This window comes from Thunnus maccoyii, chromosome 5, assembly GCF_910596095.1.
Source record: "Thunnus maccoyii chromosome 5, fThuMac1.1, whole genome shotgun sequence".
NCBI classification, from domain to species: Eukaryota; Metazoa; Chordata; class Actinopteri; order Scombriformes; family Scombridae; genus Thunnus; species Thunnus maccoyii.
In genome coordinates, this window is record NC_056537.1 from 23315621 (window position 1) to 23335522 (window position 19902).

The 19902-nt window shown below is 44.1% G+C and overlaps 2 protein-coding genes across 13 annotated transcripts in view; both read right to left on the reverse strand.

The window, feature by feature from the left end:
* abtb2b (ankyrin repeat and BTB (POZ) domain containing 2b) overlaps positions 1-7358 on the reverse strand; it is a 45174-nt gene extending 37816 nt beyond the window's left edge. Inside the window, exon 1 of one of the 2 annotated variants that reach the window (XM_042412723.1) lies at positions 7014-7358. In XM_042412723.1, coding sequence (XP_042268657.1) covers positions 7014-7122 — 109 coding nt within the window. In that variant the 5' untranslated portion in view covers positions 7123-7358. Of the gene's footprint in view, positions 1-5816 lie in introns of both variants that reach the window. The other variant, XM_042412722.1, reaches the window with a different exon arrangement.
* Positions 7359-11530: 4172 nt separating this feature from the next.
* Positions 11531-19902, reverse strand: part of b4galnt4a (beta-1,4-N-acetyl-galactosaminyl transferase 4a) — a 148784-nt gene continuing 140412 nt past the window's right edge. For all 11 annotated transcript variants that reach the window (XM_042412203.1, XM_042412200.1, XM_042412199.1 and 8 more), the window contains 11 exons: positions 18693-18857; positions 18235-18344; positions 17547-17647; positions 17230-17303; positions 15595-17116; positions 14741-15120; positions 14368-14521; positions 14194-14266; positions 13374-13527; positions 12934-13060; positions 11531-11984 (listed from right to left, as the gene is read on the reverse strand). In XM_042412203.1, the coding sequence (XP_042268137.1) occupies positions 11870-11984; positions 12934-13060; positions 13374-13527; positions 14194-14266; positions 14368-14521; positions 14741-15120; positions 15595-17116; positions 17230-17303; positions 17547-17647; positions 18235-18344; positions 18693-18857 (2975 nt within the window). In that variant the 3' untranslated portion in view covers positions 11531-11869. The remainder of the gene's footprint in view (positions 11985-12933; positions 13061-13373; positions 13528-14193; positions 14267-14367; positions 14522-14740; positions 15121-15594; positions 17117-17229; positions 17304-17546; positions 17648-18234; positions 18345-18692; positions 18858-19902) is intronic.

Below are 19902 nucleotides of genomic sequence, written 5' to 3' on the forward strand. Positions count from 1 at the left end.
AACTGATGATTTTAGTGGGGTTTTGTGGTTTGACACAGAGAGTTATTCAAAGTTTACTTTTTGTGAGAGCTGTGAAGTGTATGTTTAAAAGCAAGGCGGAACGGATCTGCATCGCCACAGGAACAACCAGACTGAGCGGGATGCTGTATATATCTTCTTCTTTGCAAACCATATTCTGTAACAGTTAATCAAGCCATCTCTGAGTGAAATAACTGAGTGAGAGGGTGGTGTAGCTGTAAGATGGATACTCTTTTAGTAGCAATAACAGTTTTATTACAGTGACCGACCGCGCTCGGTTTATGTCTGGGGAGTGTACAATAAAGGTTAGCTCTTTTCACTGTAATTGAGTAGCTTATGCACATGATGTTTCTTGCATTTTTGCATTCTTGCAGTCAGCAATTACAGAACATTTTGAAGTTTGTATTATGCTCGAAAAAGGTCAAAATCTGACATTTAAACACAAATTGTTTTGAATGATCATGCCTAAAAAATGTTTTCCTTTAAGTACTTTATTTCTTCTCCAGGAACAATTTCAGGAACAATTTTAGGAAACACTTCTAGTTAACCAGAGGATTTGTTGCCATTTCCACACTAGATTTACATGAAAGTCACAGAGGCTTGACTTCTTTTGTAGCATGTCAGGCCATGGGAGAAAGCACAAATGTGCTGCAGGAGCTGAATGTTATGATGTGAAAGGCCTTGATATATCTCCATCTTTTTGAGATAGCTTTTTCTCTCGCACTTTAGCCTCAGTGTCACACATTAAACCCACTGTTGAGTCATTATTGATTTGTTCCCATCCTACCCCCTTCTTTTCTTTTTGGCTTGTGTTGCTATAGCCACTGATTAAGTGGGCAAGACTTACAAAAAACAAAACAGTGGTAACCTGTGGCAACCAAAGACAATGTGATCCAAAGAAGCATAAGCATTGATTGGCCTGTCCAGTATTTACTGTCAATCATCCCCAAAAACAAAGTTAACACCTCAACCCCAGTCGAAGGTTTCTGAAGCTAGTGTTTATGATCTGTCCTCCTGGGGAACAGCATTCCTCGGATTCATGGACATTTTTTGAAACAAGCATGAAACCTGTTCAGGCCCTCAGCAAGTGTGTGCAGCTAATACAGCAAAATGTATCTGTGTAGGTTTCCTTTCATCTGTGCATAAAAAGCAAATGACCAAATGAATAAACAAAGAAAACATTAAACCGCTGTGATGTTGACAACAATGTCTATCTGCCTAAAAATGATTATGAGTGAGAGTGAATACATGATAAATATCCACTTTATCACCCAGCCCTTGATGGTATAACACAGATGGTATTATAGTGAATGAAAGAGAAAGTAGCTGCATCGTCAAGTAGCACCACTGACATCATTGCAAAAAAGGGAACACTTCCTCTAAATCCTTAGCTTCGCATATTGTTTCTATTAAGAAACACCTGCCCACGCTACTATGAGTATCACTGACCTTTAATTCCTAACCTTTGACACATGACTCAGATTTCAGTATCATTACGACTAATCCAGACTCCAACACAGGTGCATGTGGCATTGTAGTCTCTAAGCCAGACTTTGCTTCCCTTCCTTTCCTTTCCTTTCCACAAAAAACTATTGCCACTTGGTCAAAGATTCCAGCCAGTCTTCCTGCTTCCCTCATTAGCTACTCGGGCTGCAACCCCAATCCAACGTGCAGGACAGATTCCCTCCGAGAATCATAGCCAGGACTCTGTGGTAAAGCATGTGACACACTGGCTGCACATTTTCCAATTTAAACAAGCCAAGGAAGCTCAATACCAATCTGGAGTCTCCTGTTCTCTCTGGACAGAACAAAGACTCAACTCTCCAAGAATTTGATTAGAAAGACTAAATCAAGACGCAAGAGAACAAACGCTTTCAAAATTGCCGTCACTATTTCTGTGTCTCTATTTCTGTCCATTTCCCTGGAGTCTCAGTCATCCGTATCTTTCTTTGCTTCCTCCCTATCAGTGCTTTACAGTAAACAGTGGTAAGAACCATGACTCATCCTGTTGTAATGTAGTGGGCGGAGCATGGCTTGAGATCAAAATAATAACTGAAGTTTCAAAGAAGAGGAGCAAGTAAAGACAGGCAACACACAGACTATTTGACGTTGATTGTTATTAATTTCAAACCAAATGACCTACATCAAAGGATGTGAAATTAATGGAAGTTCCTGGATCTGCTTCGTTGGTTTTGTAATAGCCGAACAAATCATTTGTGGTATCATATCTGTGAAAACCTTACTCACAGTCCTCCGAAAATAGTCTATACCCACACAAGTACATTTACACAACCACAGATGAGCACATTCATCACACATGTGTTCACCAGCTCTCTAATGGGTCAGTGTTTTTACAGCTGGGCCCAGACAAGAAGCCAGTGCAAACAGTGACATGGACCATCAGTGTGTTTGTGTGCGTCTGTTGCCCGAGGTGGTGCATGCACCCACACATAATACTCGCAAACAAACTAAAAATTTGTAGTGTTTTCTGAAGGATTAACCCTTATCATCCACTAAAGCTATATGACTTATGGTCTTAACTCTACACACACTGACCTGCTGACAGTACTCATAAGGTTTACCTAAATTCATCAGTACAGTTACTCCGGCCAAATACAGGCTCGCTGTTAATGCCTGAGCGAATTTGAAGCGTGTCTAACATGCATTCATCACACAAGGATGAACTTAAGTCTGTTTCACCATAATATTAATGTCCTGATATGTTTTCCAAAACTGTATTTGATCCTGCTCCAGATTTGTGGAGCAGGGAGTGTATTTTCAGAGTGCTGGTTTCCCCATCTGTGTGACCACAGTGCTGGGCCGCTCTCCCTGCATCTTTCTGCCCACTGTTCCCACGCCTCTTTCTGGGCTAAATACATATTTAGGGAAATACTGAGCAGCAAATCATATACCCTGCTCTCTTAGTGCACCCCAAGCCCATTACTCACAGCCTGTTTTACTACCTTTATAAAGCTGGAGCAGAGAAACTGAACCTTGCTTTCTGTTAGTACTGGACCAAATCAAAGTTTATTTATCCAGGTAAATTCTGCGTAGCATGAATGCTCTCTTTCAGTTGCTTCACAGAGCAGCCCCTTATAAACACAGTCTTCCAACTGCAAAGCTTAAACTGAGATGTTGAGAGTTGATAGCCTTGCTCGAGTCACTAATTTGAATATCTCACTATTGGACTACTGTTTCAACAAATTAGCCTACTTGGCGAACAAATACAGACCCAACAGAATCTCAGAACACTGCTTTAGTCCTACAACCATTCAAACAGTCCTGACAGCCGCACCAGAGTTTAACATACATCTGTGTTCCAGTCATAAAGATCAATGATTTCATAGCCACTTCCATTGTGCATTAGTAAAGCTACTACTCTGCACTTTAAAATGCCCCACAGTACTATTGACACAAATTATACCAGGAAGAGCTCACTCATGCTATTTCCTTGTGAGGAGAAATGAATGACAAATGGACTCCTCTGTATATCGGTACTGTGCAGTGAGTTCAACCAGTGCTGTGGAGCCATTGGAACACATGCAAAGAAGACTAAATGGGTCTGAGGGTCTATGTGTGTCTGTGCGTGTACGTGAATGCGCTCGTGCAAGTGCATGCATGAGTAATGAATAAGATCCTGGCACATCACAACCAAGTTCCTCTAATGCACTCCCTGTAGACCAGAAGAAATAAACAGATAAAGATGAAGTGGACGTGAAAGAAAATGGCACAGAAAAAAAAAAAAAAAAGCAAGAGTGAGTGAGAGAGGGCAGGAGGGGAGGAGAGAGGGAGGGAGGGAGTTTTCAGAATTGTTATTGGAGCCGTAGAAGTCATTTCTGTCTTAAAGAGTTCCAGATGTGAGCCAGCCCCTGAGAAAGAGAAAGAGTCAGAGAGAAATCAAGAGAGAGGGAGGAGTATTTATCTGAATGTGCCCTTCCAAATGATCAGCAGGCTATCCTCCCATTCCGAGATTATCTGATTTGAGAGCGGGAAGTGGATTGTTGCTTTACTGACGGTCGTGGTGGCTGGGTTGGAGGGACTTCAGCAGTAGAGGGGGAGGGTTGTGCTGAAAGCAAGGTTTAGGGTGTGGGGTGTCAGGTGGTAAGGTGGTAGAGGGGCATGTGGCTTGCACAACCCAGTCTTGGGCCTATAAAAAAGCTAGGGTGGTCAGAATAATGGTCTGTTGTTATTACACACACACACACACACACACACACACACACACACACACACACACACACACACACACACACACACACACACACAAACTGGTCTTTCTCAAAACCGATGACTGAACTCACCAAAATAGTCCAGGCCAGTCCAAACCCAACCAAAAGACATCTGGTTAACTACTGGGACAAAGGCTGCTCTTTAACTTATTTTGCAATGAAAAAGCTCCAACTCAAGCATACATAATAAGTCCAACGCACTGCACTCTATGGTTTCAAACACTTGCAAGGATAAACGGGGAGAAAATGATGAACAATGATGAAACCAGTGGAGGCTGCAATATGAAGTGTATGGTGTACGTGAGTGAGCACATGTGTGCAAGTAATGCATGTTAAGTTCTGATTCATCTTCTTTTAGAAAGTTGGCAGCATTACAGCATTAACCCTCCTTCTTATTTTTCACATGCATGCCATGCCACCACAGAGAGGTGCTCCTGCATGATAACTTCTTCACTCAGATCAGTAGCGAGCCTGCTAGCTGCAGCCTTGTTATACTGGCTATGTCAAGTTATTTTCTCTCTCTCGCTGCATGGATGTGAGTGCTCGTGTGCCCAGCTTCCCCGGCATTTGTTTTCACTCCCTCTGCATTGGCCTAAGCTGCATGATCACACAACAAAAGGCTATTGTGCTGCAGTAAAAAGCTCTGCTCCAGGGAGCTGGTAGTGGGCCACAAACAAAGGCTGGCTACATTGTCCCAACACAAGCTTATGAATCAACTCAACACTGGGCTGCCAAAACAGCCGTGGAAAGAGAACTACTAGTCTACTAGGGTGTGACAAAGAGGGAAGAGAAAGAGAGTTGATTGAGGAGGGATGTAAGGGTGGAAGAAACAAATGGACAGGGAGCAGGATGCACAGCTGGAGCTGGAAGAGAGAGGAGGGAGAGAGATGTAAGATTTGTGGAGGTGGCGGTGGGTGAGAGGGATTTGTAAAGCAGGAGGAAAGAGGGATGAGGAAATGGAAGAAGGGGAGGATTTTAAAGGAGTGCAGCCAACAGAGCAAGAGGATGAGAGGTGAAGTCAGCGTAAACAGAGAGCTGTGTCAACAGACAAGCCTCCTGCCTGGACTCTAAAGGCTCTCTGCACTCTGAATCACAACACTGGTTGTTAAACAACAGAGCAGGAGTGACATGTTAGGACTCAATCTTGCAGCTGACAGAGGAGAGTGAAGTAGTTTAAATCAAATTTGGCTGTTCAACACAGAATGCAGCAATCATTTCTCCTCATAGGGTCAGAGAAAAAATACCTTCTTTGTTCCTATCAGATGCCTCTGCACTGTTATTTTGCTTTTCTGTCAAGTCAAATTTGCAACAAATCCATCAAACACTCATGCATAAAAGGCTGCTATTGTATCCTGCAGCAGGCCACATTTCACCTTTTCCACACACGTGGACTGTGAGGGAGTGGAAAGTGGTGACCAGCACTTTGAAGGGAAAGTGTGTGACAGAGGAAAAAAAAAAGTTTGAATTTTGACTTCCATCATCTCACAGAAAAACGACCTGAAAGCTGACATTTGCATAATTTTACACACAACTACAGTGCACTAAAAAGGGGACTTCAAATATATTTACCACTGGCGTTCTTCCCGCAGATCAGGTGCTCATAGTGCTGCAGGACCCCCCACAGCTCCGCATCATTGTTCACCACCCCTTCCAGGGCCTCTGCACTCACTGGGGCGTATGCTGACCCCGAATCCGGCCCCAAATGACCCCTTTCGGCCATCAGCACCCGGGCTCCTATCTCCTCCACCAGAGCTTCCATGCATGCAGTCAAGCATATAGCAGCATACTCATGGATGCGCACGGAGATGCGTGTGTCCACCATCCAGCGGAAGAAACGTCCCACGGAGAAGGAGAGGCCGCAGCGGGCGGACTTGCCCTTCCTCAGCAGCTCCCCGGCGCTCATACTGTACATGGAGATAGCCTTGACCGTGGCAGAGACGCAGTGATCGGCCAGGGCCCAGCTGAGCACCAGCCTCATGGCACTCTGCACCTCGAAGCGGGTGCAGCGGCAGTGCATGACGCTCAGCCGCTGAGCCTCTCTGGAGATGCGGATCAGAGACCTGCGGAGGAGGGCGGACAGCCGCCTCACGGCCTCCGCAGAGAACACAGGTGGAGGTCCCCCTTTTGAGCACCCGCTCTCGGCCACTTTACGCAGTATCCTGGCCACCTCCTCTTCGGTCCAGGGAAACTCTTCTAACTCTGGTAAGCGGGGACACTTGGAGAAGATGTCCTCCGGGTCTTCAGGGAGGACAGTATTGACCGTGTCCCAGCTGTTGTTCCTGCTGTTCATGGAGCCGGAGTAGTACCACCAGTTGCCCCGGTGAGGGGCCGTCATGAAGGCCTGGGAGTTGGACTTGGAGGAGGACAGGCTGAGGGATTTGCAGGAGTCTCCCGCCCCGTAGCCCGAGTCCAGAGTGAGGTCCTCCAGGGTTTTCATGTGGACATTGCTCATGCCAGCCATTATTATTGTTAAACGGGGGTCTACAGATGTGGCTTTGATAAGCGACAGTAAACCTGGTCAGCGGTTTACCTGGAAGTCAATCAAGCAGCAGTCGATACTCCCCGCTGAGCTGGATGAACTGGTTACTCGGCGCAACACTTGTCTGACATGCTGCTAACAGAGTTCAGTGCAGGACGGCGAAACAGCACAACTACAAACGCAGTTAAAATCCTACTGGGTGTGTTATTTTTAATCAAAACCACACTGTAGCCTGTTGTCATTTACAAACAGAGAAATCAGAGAAATGAGAGTCGCACCCGTCTCACCTTTCCCCCGGGCAGCGCAGGGATTTAAACTTTCCTCCACTGTCCACAGTCTTTTAAAATGCGAAGAAATGTTTCCCCGCTGTCTGAAAACAGCCAGACCGAAGGTCATTTGCCAAAAAAACTCCCATGTAGCCGCTCAGAAACTAAAACTGGTTCGGTTTTTCTCGGATACCAGTTGAAAAAGTCCGAGTTTACCTCATCGCTTCTCCCGTCCAGAGCGACCAGTCAGGAGCTGTCTGCCGGAGAGACTCAGCTACAGATGTGCGCGAGGAGGAACTGCTGATGAATGACAACACGGAAGCAGCTCAGGCACCAATCAGGAGAGAGCCGAGTTTGGTGGGAGCCAATCAGAGCACACTTCAAATGTTTCCTAAATTTGGGAGAAAAAACAAACTTTGTTTGGCCTCAAAAATGAGCATCTAACAAATTCCCTTTAACATGTGTGACCTACATATGGTTGTATTTGCACGTTTTCACACATTCAAACAGCGTCTTTATGATACCTTCAAGTGATTTCAGCGGTTTTACTCTTATTGTAAGAGTATGTATGTTCTTATATAATTCTTGCTATTTTACCACAAAATAGCCTAAGATTAAATATAACACCTTAGCCTATAATCGAATTAGCAACAGACACATTTCCCCAGCTAACCTAAAACTGAGTAAATGCGTGGCTGTGTGTCCCTCATTAGTTTTAAATTACAGTGATGAGTCTTGGGAAATTCTCGTGATTAGTTAACTGGAACCAAAATGCACAGCAAGCAGACTTCAGTTTATCTCGTCATGTTGACTCTGGGGGACTTGGCTTGCTGTCTGCACATTAGCTAATCTCTCACCTACAGCCCTTGAGAGAAATTGAATCTGTAAAGCCCTTGGTAATGGTGTAAGAGGTGGAGTAGTGTATACTTTGATTTGACAAGGCTTAAGAGTTTCTCTAAAAGTGCATTTTAAAAGCTTATGTAGGATTGCAAGGAAAACATAGCTTCAATAAGTAGTGGCTGTAATATTTCTTTTGCTTTTAATGTTAGACTGAGAAATTGTGTGCTTGCTTGTATATTGATAAGTTTGTGCTCTGTCTCACGGTTTTTGCTCATTATGTAAGTTCAGCAGACGTAATGCCCTTATTAAAAGAAGTGGCAGCTCTTGCTTTCAAAAGAAAGTTTAAGCAAATCCTCTTACGTAATGTCAGTCTTTGGATCACAGTGTGACTGTTTGTTGTTTCTGGTCAGGTGTAGTAACACGCTTGAGGTGAAATGAAGCAAACATATTAAGTAGGCTTGTGACAACCTGTTCTCATCACTTTGCACTTACATAGACAGGTAGGGTGTGTCTGTGGAACAGAATCCAACACTATTACAAAATGGGTTTAGGGCTGAACCCTTACCATGCATGCCTGTAAGACAGCAACATATGAAGGTGACTAATGTTTTCTTGCACATATAGAGACCTGGGTGTTACAGGACATACAATGTACTTGTGCTTAAAGTGGAAAAACTGACTCTCTCACACACAGACAGGCACTCACACATCATGTATGAATCAGTTAGGGGAACTGAAAGGGGAGTCAACCTTCCCGGTTTTGCTCTGTTAGTCAAAGCTGCTCCAATGAGATCAGATGCAGCACAGGGCATAGAGGACATCACAGGAGGTTAGCACTTGCCTCATCTAGACCTCATGTAGCTGTGGTATGGACAGCACTTACATCATGTCTGTGTGTGTGAGTGTGTGCTCGGAGCAAAACTTCAAGTCAGACCACCACCCGGAGCAAAGGGAAACACAGGATGGGGATCAATGATGTAAAACAAGAAAAACTCTGCAAATGATTAAATGTGGTCTGAAAATAAATACGTCTCCTCAGTTGGAAATGTTAGTTTCATAATGTTTACTTTTCTCTCTGCGTTGGTCATAAAACACAATGAATATGATCTCAGATCAATTTATCTTATAATGGTTAAGGGGATAGTGATGTCAGCCTCAGACAGCATAAACAGTCCAGTTGCAGGGCACATTATGTCATATCTACTTCTCATTTCTAGTACAAAAAAAGTGCACTTAGGCTTGTTGCAGTTTTAGTAGGTAATCAATCAGAATGTTTTATAATTTAGCAGAATATACCACACTTTAAAAAAGAGCTTAAGAAATGAGTTTAAAAGGTCAACAGGAGTTTTGAGTCACTTTCTTTTAGAGATTTTTATAGATTCTTTTCAAACACACTGAGCTTGATACAACTCATTGCTGGGACAGAAAAAGTTTCATCATGTCACCTAACTGACATCATCATAATGAGCTGTTCATATGCGGTTTAGAGCAATTAGATTGTTTGTGTAAAGCAAGTCATTCGAGACACTGTGGGAGAGTGTTCACGTGTTTGTAGGCGGGGGATTTTAAATGTGATCTCACATGTCTTCTCACTCATTATCTCTTTTCTCTCACTGAGTCAACCTGCTCCTGCTCTAAAAATGTGTCTACTTTCATTTTCATGTATTTCAAGACATTCAACCAATGCAGCTGCAGGTACACCAGTCTGTGTGTGTGTGGAGCACCACCATGTGGTCAGACCCGGAATGGAGTAATAAAGGTGATATATTTATTACAGAGACAAGAACAAAACAAACTAAAATAAAAAATAACAACACATTTGAAAAATGATCTTGGACGTAAGCATAAAATTTTATTTGCAAAAAACCGACAAATCAAAATAAAAGTACAATACATTCTTAAAACCTTTTCTCTACAAAACAATTTCACAGAAATTACCTTGGAATGTATATTCCTATTTTTCATTTTTCTGCATCTTATATATATAGTCTTATATTTAATGTGTTTCTTTTGCTCTTTAAATAGTCCCATGTCAATGTTAAATGACGTACAGTATAGACCTTTTTCCTGTAGAGGCAAAGAAAGGGTCTTGGAGGGCATTTTAACAATCATATAGTCAATAACAGATCATTAACTCCCATCCATATATGTCCAGCCTGGTGCCCTCCAGCCACTCCCCGTCAATATAAGTACCATGTTGCATAAACAGAGGCATTAGGAGCCCGGCCTTCAGCCAAACTAATGGGAGCAGGTGGGGTCCTGCTGGACTGCAGCTGCCAGTGAGTCTCCATCACACCCTCTGTTCCCACTCAGTAGTCATTCTTAAAATTTCTCCCTTTCTCTCGCCCAAGTTACAACCCCACAATGCCACTCTTCCTTGCTTCTAAAGTAAGGTACAGCAAACACACTGACACATCTGTAATCCATTAAAGAGAACCACATTTCCCTCTTTTACAGTGTATCTGAATTTACAGTGACGTTACAGCCTGCTGATAAATAACGGTGTATTTTCTGTCTGTTCCCCCCGTCTTCTTCGGTCATTTAAAAACTGCCTGCAGCCAAACCCTGAAAAAGGCACACGTTTGTGAAACAGCCATGCCTTGCCACATCGTGTCCGACACATTAACTGGTCTCACTTTTTGTTTTAGCTTCATGTAAGCTTTAAAGAAGAGTGTCGATGTTTTCAACAGCTAAGCATTCTCTGTCTCTGTGGTATTTTAATGAGAGCTCAAGTTTTTAATCCCCTAAATCCAATATTTAAAAAAAAAAAAACACTGAGCTCAGAAAATGCTTAAAACAACGATGGGACAACATTAAATCAAATATCCATCCTCTTCCTCCCTCCTGTTATAGTTTTATGTTCCAGTTGATGAGGTTAGAGATCTGGAGGGAGCGGAGGACAGCGTCAGTAGGATTAAAATGTGTAAACTGTTGACAAATTCAGTGTTTCAGAAACAAAAATAGCACCCCAACTGTTAGTGCATCCATTCTCAGCCATGACAAATGAAAACCCTGTTTAAAAACATAACAGCAGGACAACCTGCAGTTATGGAAATGAAACTGATCGAGTCCTAAACGATAGCGAGCATTGATGTGGGCGTAGCATGTAAAACTCATACGTCAAAACAGCAGCAGGGCTACAGTATATAGAATTTTTTGGACGGATACAACTACACAAATTAGCATGACATTGAGGAAAGACTGACAGAGATAGAGGCAGAAATGAGTTGAAGATAAAGAGAAAAGAGAGACAGAGGGCAAGAGAGGGACAGAAAGAGATATAAAGATGATGTATCTGTCAGTATTTGTTCGGAAAAGGGCTTTTTCTGATTCAAAAATGTCGTTGCTCATAATATCAGGAGAACTTAAGCACCTCGGTCATACTGGTTAATGATATCCAACGGGTAGTAGTTGATCTATTAAGAAATACTGTTTACGCCACCATGTCTGAATCTATCTGAATAACATGTTGACACACATTCTATTAGGCTCCCATGTGAGAGCATGTTAGAAAAAAGATCTTAGGTTGTCTTCACATCTCCTTGTTAGAAAAAAAGGTGCTTCCTGTCATCTTAAGCACACACAAGCGGCGACACACCCACGCACACTTATATATATATATATGTACACACTCGCACATACACGCACGCACGCACGCACGCACGCACACACACACACACAAAAACAAGCTGCTTTCCAGTCTGTCTGAAAACACTGCACCAAAAAAAAAAAAGGATGGAGAGAAGGAGAACAAAAATAACTCTCTTCTCTCTGTACAGTAGTTTAGTCAGTGAGGCAAAGTGATGACTCAGGACTATCTGCTGCGTAAACAGCTCGCTTTCAAAGTTCACATTTGGACTCCATTTCCTCATACAGACAACCATACGAGAGGGGCCAATGGCGAAACAGAGGCTTCCCTGTAAGGAGTCTGTTTCAAAAAACAGGCCAGAGTTCAGGCAGTGAGCGAGCTCCTACAGGTCTCTCTCACACACAGTGGATCTGCAGGTAGGTTAGGATCCTCCAACCAGCTAGAGGCGCTATCCCTTAGGAGTTTTCTTGTTTTGGGCGTTCCACATGCCTCGTTTGGAGTGGTAGTAGTGAAAGAAGTTTCTCAAGCGTAGTCTCTCTACTTCCAGACCGTTCTGCAGCACCCTGGAGTCAGAGGGAGAAAGAAAGTTTGAAGTGAAATTGCTTATGATGCTTTTCTGGTTTTTCTTTGAACAATGCTAGGCTACAATGGAATGGAAGCTTTCATCATATAGGAGTAAATACTGAGTAAACAACTGTAGCATCTGTTCTTAAGTCAACTTTAACCAGGGGCTCACATCACTTCTTTTTCCTCTTTTATTAAAAGTCGGCAAGTATGATCATATTGCACCCAAGAGATTGTCATCTGAGATTTCTGCCTCTGTTCTGGTTCTCAAAGCACTGAAAAACTACATTTAAAAAAGTCACTTACAATGCTGTAAGTACTAAAAATGAAATTCCACCCACCTCCATTATTTTAGGGTTGGAGGCAGAAATGTGAGAGGTGGATATCTTAAAACCTGATTAAACCAAAACTCTCTGCATTTTGGTGATTTGGGGGAATTCCTCTCATAATTGCAGCACATTTTGATAGTGGTGTCTCTCTCGATGGTGGTAAAAGAGGACGTTTGAAAAGGATAGGAAGTCCTCATACTGAATATCCGTCTAAGACCAGCTGGCCAAAACATTGTCTCAGTAGTCTTTTGGTCTACACACCTGTCTTTTCCTGTGCTGCTTTAGTCCTGCACTTGTACCCTTTCCACATTGAATGTACACATCTCCCCTCTTTGCTTTAAAAGAGGACATTGGCAATATAAAACTGAGGTACAACAGGGCTAATTTCAAAACAATTTCACAAATATAAATATTGTGTCATTAAGGTGATGAACTGTAATGTACAGGAGGTGGAAAAAATATTAGGAACTTTTGTATAACATAATGCTACCTGGTGCAACCTAAGACACTTTTATAAAGCTTATAATATTAACCTACAACTTTAAAAGTTACCGTAGAGTTTGGTAAACATCTCTGACATGGTGTGTACTTTTTGTTCAGTCCTAGTAGTATTAATTACCTGTCCAGCAGCTCCCAGTCCTCTCCACCCCAGCGGTCTTTGAATTCCTCTGTGTTCATCCCTCCAATCTTATCAAAATCGGATTTATAGATTCCGAAGAGGCCAAAGCCATTTACCTCCCAGTAACCTGGGGAAAGAATGAAAAGGATGTTAAAAAGAACCATTGGTCCATTGCATGCTGTTGCATCAACATGATAAAAGGCTGCCCATACAAGTACGTGCCTCTGATCCAAGCGTGTTCATTACGCATGTAAACTGAAATCCAGTATTATGAACTCAAAGAAGCTGCCTGTATCTGGTGCAACAGTCATTAGGGGAATGAGTTTGAGTGATGAGTCAAAGTGCAAACTATGTTAATCTGTGAATGTTACTGCATGAGTACAGGCATGTGCCTGCATGCATTTACTGTGTGTGTGTGTGTGTGTTTATTTGTGTGTTACCATCAGGTTCCTGTGGTGAACTGCCGCAGCCGAGTCTCATGACAATGGGTGCGAAAGCAAGGCGTCCCTCCACGCAGTGCTTCCTGATGCTCTCCAAGATGTTGAGAGGGAAGTGGATGTGCAGATCACACAGGAACACGATGCTGTGGCTATCCTGCAGGAGCAAACGCAAAAATAACTTCACTTCACACATTCACTGCCAATGCGAGTACATGTTCTCATAAACCTAATACGGGATTTTAGGATTAAAGAAAGTGAAGTGAAGTCTCGGCTCAGCATCAGTGGCTCGTCTTCACTTTCAGAGCCCGCAGGTCATTCAGACATGAGTGACAGCCCTGTCATCCTACTGTGACAGCACTGACACTCAACTGACGCATCAACGTCTGTCCAAATTTCTAGCCGCTCCACGCCCCGTGGGTGGGTGTGCATGCGTGTGTGATAGAGAGACAGCCAGTGAGAGAGACGTAGGGGTACATGCACACAAATAACCTGTGAAAGGGAGTGGATGTGACAGCTATGGCATACACATGACAGAGGAAATGCAGCTAACTGTCTAAGCGATTCCCTGTCATCCACAGTTGGGCTCTGTGGGAGAGGGCGAAGGGAAGCAGGAGGAGGCTCGGAGATAAGGGTGAGATCCACAGCCCAGTGACAGACCGGCCTAGCAATGATGCATTCATTATGCATGAGTGCTCTTTCTGTCTGTCCATCAGCCAGTAAAGGTCATGTGGTCAGTGTGAGTGGCTGACCTTCAGTGAGTGGCTTTTTTTCTGCCAGCTCACATATTGCTGTCTTCCCTCTGTGTGTTTGTTTCTCTAACCTCGATGGTGTCCACTCCGATCTGCAGTCCTGCTGAGCGCTCAAAGTTCCCTTCTCTCCTAAGATACTCATATCTGTCAAAACATAAATATATACACACAAAGTCACTTGAAAGCCATTTAAGTAGTTTAAATGTATCAGTCAGATTATGTGGCTGATGGTGTTGCACACACACCTTGGCACACTGCTCTCTCTAAGCGCCTGCTCCACGTCCATGTCTTCGCTCTCAAAGTCAACGATGATGATGCTGAAATTGTCGTCCTTGGTCTGACGATGAAGATTCTCCATGTCGGAGATAAATTGCTGTACCCAGCGAGCCTGGTTTTTCACTGAAGGACAGAAGGAACAAAGAGAAATGTAATTAGCAAGTTAGGGAAACAAAAAGAAATGATCCTTCTGAACTATTAATACTTTCATGAGGTCTACTCATTGCATGACTGTGCTGAATTTTCTCTGGATGATTAAAAAATAAATCATGAATAATATGAATATATTAGCTCAAGAATTAGTTGTATACAGTTTATTTATTTATTTATTTATTCCCGGACCTGGTACCACAAAGTGCACCATGATATCTCTCCTCCACTGCAGCATGACTGGCTGGCAGAGCAGAGGTTTAGCATAGGCGGTGCTCCAGGGTGTCGCTCCGGGCCGGACGGGGGACCTGGTGGAGGGAGGAGGTGGTGGGGTGGTGAGGCTAGACGTGGCAGCAGAGGTGGCTGAAGCCGGGGCCGAGGCCGGAGCAGAGTCAGTGTTCTCTAGGCTTTCGTCTCCTTGCCTGCCACGGTGGAGCAGCAGGTAAATGTATTCAGAGAGACGCACCACGCTACGGCCTCTCTCCATTAGTTCCAGCTCCACCAGGTAACGGTTTCCTCTCGCCGAGTCACGCCGCTTCTCGACGTTGATGATTCGCAGCAGGGTGTAGATCCTGGGGCATGGACAGAAAGAGGCTAAAGCAAACGCAGACAGGTTGTACATTCTCTGAAATATAATGCAAGAGAAAGAGGCCACAAATACAAAATAGTATTTCTTATATCATTCTCATAACTGGATTAATTAGTGTTTGACTGTAGGCAGACCACTTCAAAAACACTGCTGTTCATTATCTGTGGCATCATGAAGTCAGCGTGGTGTGTTGTGGGAGGAAAATGAGAACAGAGAAAAGCTAATGGCCAAGCTACTGTACATAAATAACATCAAGATTTGTAAGCACTGCTGCAGAAAATGGTTATCAGCAAATAGAGAACTGCTAACATGAACTCGAAGCACCAGGGCATGACCAAAATGTTCTCTGTGAAATTACTTCTTGCTTTACATAACAGCATAACCAACCATATTTGAATTTACAAGGTTGCAGGGAAACATGAGCACCTCTTTAGTCTCTCTCTCGTCTTTCTCTTACCCTCCGTTGCGTTCGTTGAGTTTCTCCATGTACTGCGCCAGCACGTCCACCACCTCACTCTCTGCCAGCTGCAGGTTGCCAGACACATTGCAACGAAGGTCATTCCAGTCAGAGCGCAGCAGCTCAAAGTCCATTGGATTGACTGAAAAGGTTCTCTGCCAGTTGATGCTCTCCTCTGCCCAGCCCGGTCGGGCCTCAACCTCCTCGTAGCTGTAGTCCGACATCTCGCCCTCCTCTGGTTCTGGCTCAGGGTCGGGGTCGGGGTCAGGATTAGAGCGGTTTGTGTCCTGGTCCAGTTCTGCCGGGTTGGGGTCCGGGTCTGGCTGCTGCTGGGACTCTGTAATCTCTGAGGTCCTGAGATAAGAGGTGACCCGTGATTGACCTTGGAGCGTGTTTTCTGTGGAGTTCAGCTGTGGAGGGGTAGAGGGAGGGGGATCTTTGTGATGGGAAAGAGATGTTTGAGGGTCTCCTTTGCTGGGCAGATCAGCAGTGACATTAGTCTTTAACGGCTGATGCTCCCCTTTCCTCTTGCTTTTGTCTGGTTGTTTTACCGCTGCTGCCTTGTTTGCAGACTTCTGTACACTTTCCTTCTGTATGTTGATGCTTCCATTGTGAGACAGTGTCTTACCCTCCTTAGTAGGGGGATTTGGCCAGAGCTGAGGGGCACTAACTAGACTCCTACCTCCTGTTATGCCTCCTGCAGCATGTCCTTTAGCACCCAGGTTGACTAGCCTGGTAGTTTTTCCAGTTTGGTACAGAAATACACCCGGGAACACCTCTCTCGGGTGGCGAGATGCCCTCTCCTCCCTCCTTTCTCGACGCTGCTCCCTCTCCCTCTCCTTCTCTCTCTCCCTGGCGGGCCTGGGCCTGGTGATGTAGATCTTGTTCTCTTCCCTCTTCTCCTTCTTGTTTCCAGTGAGCTTGTTGTTGTTGTCGTGAAGGTTGTTGCTATGGGCGGAGTTGCTGAGGATCTGCTTGGCACGGCTGGCAAGGGCAGAGAGGGAGGACTTTTGGGGGAAAAGGAGTGAAGACTTGCTCAGTTTAGGCGGAGTCTCAGCTCCCTTCTCTCCTCCTCCTCCTCCTACTACTACTCCACCACCTGTTCCTCCTCCTTTCCTGCCAGGGCTGAGCTCTGCAGGACCGGTGCGGATCCAGGACAGGGAGCGAACACGGACCACACTGTGTGTGGATTGGGGCTCTGGAGGCCTCTCCCTGGTGTCATATCTCATGTTCCCCCTTGTATGATCTCTTTCCCAGTCTCTATCCACATCTCTGCGAGGAAAGTGTCTCCTTTCTCTGCGGTGTATAATACTGTGGATTGCTCCCTCCTCCTCTTCATCAGGATCCTCCACTTCTTCCTCCCCTTCTTTGCCAGCTGTTGTGGGCCCAGGTCTCGAGTGCTGATGGGAGGGGTTAGAGGTGTGACTGGTCTGGCTGGGATGAGAGGGCTTCTTGGGCGACGGTGTGCCAACAATCTCTGCCTCGTCCTCTGCATCTACAACCTCCTCTTCCTCTAGGAAATCTGGAGATATGAATGAGACACACAGTTGAAAGAGTGTGTGCACGTCTGTGTGTGTGTATATATATGTGTCCCTACATTTATGTATGAGTGTGTGTTTGTTCATTATTAGTTACCATCTGGGTTGGGGAAGAAAAACGGTCTGTCATCTTCCTCCTCATCCATCTTCATATATTTGTAGAAACCAAACCTGGAAGCCACAAGAGGCAATACACACGCGCACACACACAGGCTTAAGTAGAAGGTTGAAGTTTCAATGTGCCTTACAGCATAATAAACGTTATCTCTTGGTGAGAGGTCGTATGAATCACGGCCATCAAATTCACAGACATTTAAACAGGTATTCTGCATAATCAGTGTATCACCTCATAAATACAAGACAGAGATAAATGTTCCCTTAAATATAAGGTAAGACAAGATAAAAGCAAATTACTTCTCTAAGTAGATAGGGGACTCTCTGTAGAAACACTTGTTCTCTCGCTCCATGTGGGTGAGTCGTGTGAAGTCGTTGGGGTAGACAAAAGACAGATACACCTGCAGAAGAGTACAATGTCAACCTCCCACATATTTCTTTGAGCAAAAAAAAAAAGTAATGACCTCCTAAACACTCATGAAGGTCACATCAGTGTTCAGGATTTGAGTAACACCAGCGATTCATTCAAATCAGACACTGACATAATGCTGCATTTTTTTTGCAGGGCTCACATTTCTAGACCATCACTGCTACTCTGCTACTAAAGCTGCAGTAACTTGTAATGCCCTACAGGGGGGAGCAGCGCTCAACACTACCTGCCACCTGCTTCCTTTGTGTTTTTCACACAATGGGAAAGATACAGAGGTAAGGTTGAACCAACATGGACTTAGCTCTGCTCCTTTGTTCTCAATCCAGGTGATCTGAATATTACACGGACTCTTTAAGGAGCTACTTTTTTTGTAGCAGGTTAAAAGACAACTGTCATAATTGGATGCACTTCAGATGACCCCACAGGGCTTATTTTAGCAATAAGTGCCAATTAAATCACACTCTCTCAGACATTCTGACACATACAAAAATACCATCACACGTCCTCAGTGGCAGGTCTTTTGTGACCCAGAGGGATGGTGATTGAGAGGTCACTTACAAACTGCAGGCCTTGGTATCTGGCGATGGGGAAATCTTTGACTACGTAGGTTGGAGAGTAGAGGCAGGCCGGTAGAACGTTTTCCAGGCGGGAGGGGTCGATCATTGGAGCTGGGGAGAGAGAGAGTAAGAGAGAGTGAGAAAGGCGAGGCAAATATTTGAGATCTTGGACAAACAAATATGTTGTATGCAGTACTGCCTTCATCAAAGGTATACAATTACAGAAATCTTGGAGATGATTTGAGCAATGGCAGCCAGTAAAAGGAGGAAAACACACAACACACACAGCCACCCAGACGAAATGACAGTCTGAATACAGTAAAACTGACAGCCAGAGAGACCGTGAGCCAGACAGCCGGCCAGACAGACAGTCAATCACTTTAGAGAAAATGACAGGCCAGAAAAGCAGGATGAGGACAGAAAAAGTGGACAGCCTAAAATGATGAGTGGCAGATTTACTGCTGTAGAAGGTGTCCCTGGGGTCTGGCTTCAGCATATCCGCTCCGTGCTGCGTGACGCTGCCTCCTTCCAGACTCTGAGGCTGAGAATCCTCTGGGAGACGGATGTGACTGGCCAAGGTCTGGGGGATGTGGTCCACACTGTTCATCTTGAGATTGGACTCGTCTGAAAAACATTAGATTATAAGACATGGACAGAGTGAGAGAAGAGACCGAGATGGTGTAGAAGAGGGAGAAGAGACAGATTCGTTATTGCGTTCACCGTTTTGATGACCTTAATGATGGACAAATTTGTTGTAAGCTGTTGGAGGGAAAATATTGTGCACATTATGGGCACTGCAATCATCATAGATGTTTACTTACCATGAAAAGGTGAAGAATTAGGAGGAAAAAGAGACAGAGAACAAAGAAACACAGGAAGAAAACGAAGAGGAGGAAATCAGGATCAAGAGCCGAAGTGGGAGGATCAGAAAAAAGTTGGAAGAATACAAAAACGGAGCAGAGGAGAGTCATAATTATACCAATCGATACCAGAGAAGGAGGAGAGAGCATGTGTGATTAATAGCATGTCAGGAGCAAGGCCTGATGGGAGAAATGCTTTATAATTAACAGGGTGGTCAGCATCCTTTTTATCCCCTAGAGGGATGGGGGTGTGCACATTCAGTGTACGTGTACACAAGCTACACCGAGAGGGACTTTTTTTAGACTTATTTCTCTGACAATTAGACATCTGTTGATCACACATCTGGTTTTCCACTACATACAAGCCTCGCCAAGACCATTTAATTATGTGTCGTTGAAATCGTCAAACCAGGAAAACAAACAAACAGAACAATTGAATTCTACTTCTGTTTCTTTTAATTAGTTTGCATTACGTTGCACTGACGTATCTGGGTTACAATAAAAAATACAGCATCATTTCAGTATTGTCTGTAGGACAAGTCATAAAAAGTGTATGTATGTGTGTGGTTCAGTAAATTCATTATCAGCCACCATCTGGGTTGTGATTTTATATGTTTGTTCACTGATGCTGGAATGTCTAATGAAAAAGTAAAACCATACCAATAAAGAGACGTATTGGGCTTCAAACCACAATGAAATGGTTTTGGCGCTGTAGTGAACTGCCCTGCACGTTGAAATGTTATGTAACACGCTAAAAAAAAAAGATTCAACTTTAAGCCAAAAAATGATTTTCTCTGTCAGACGGGAAT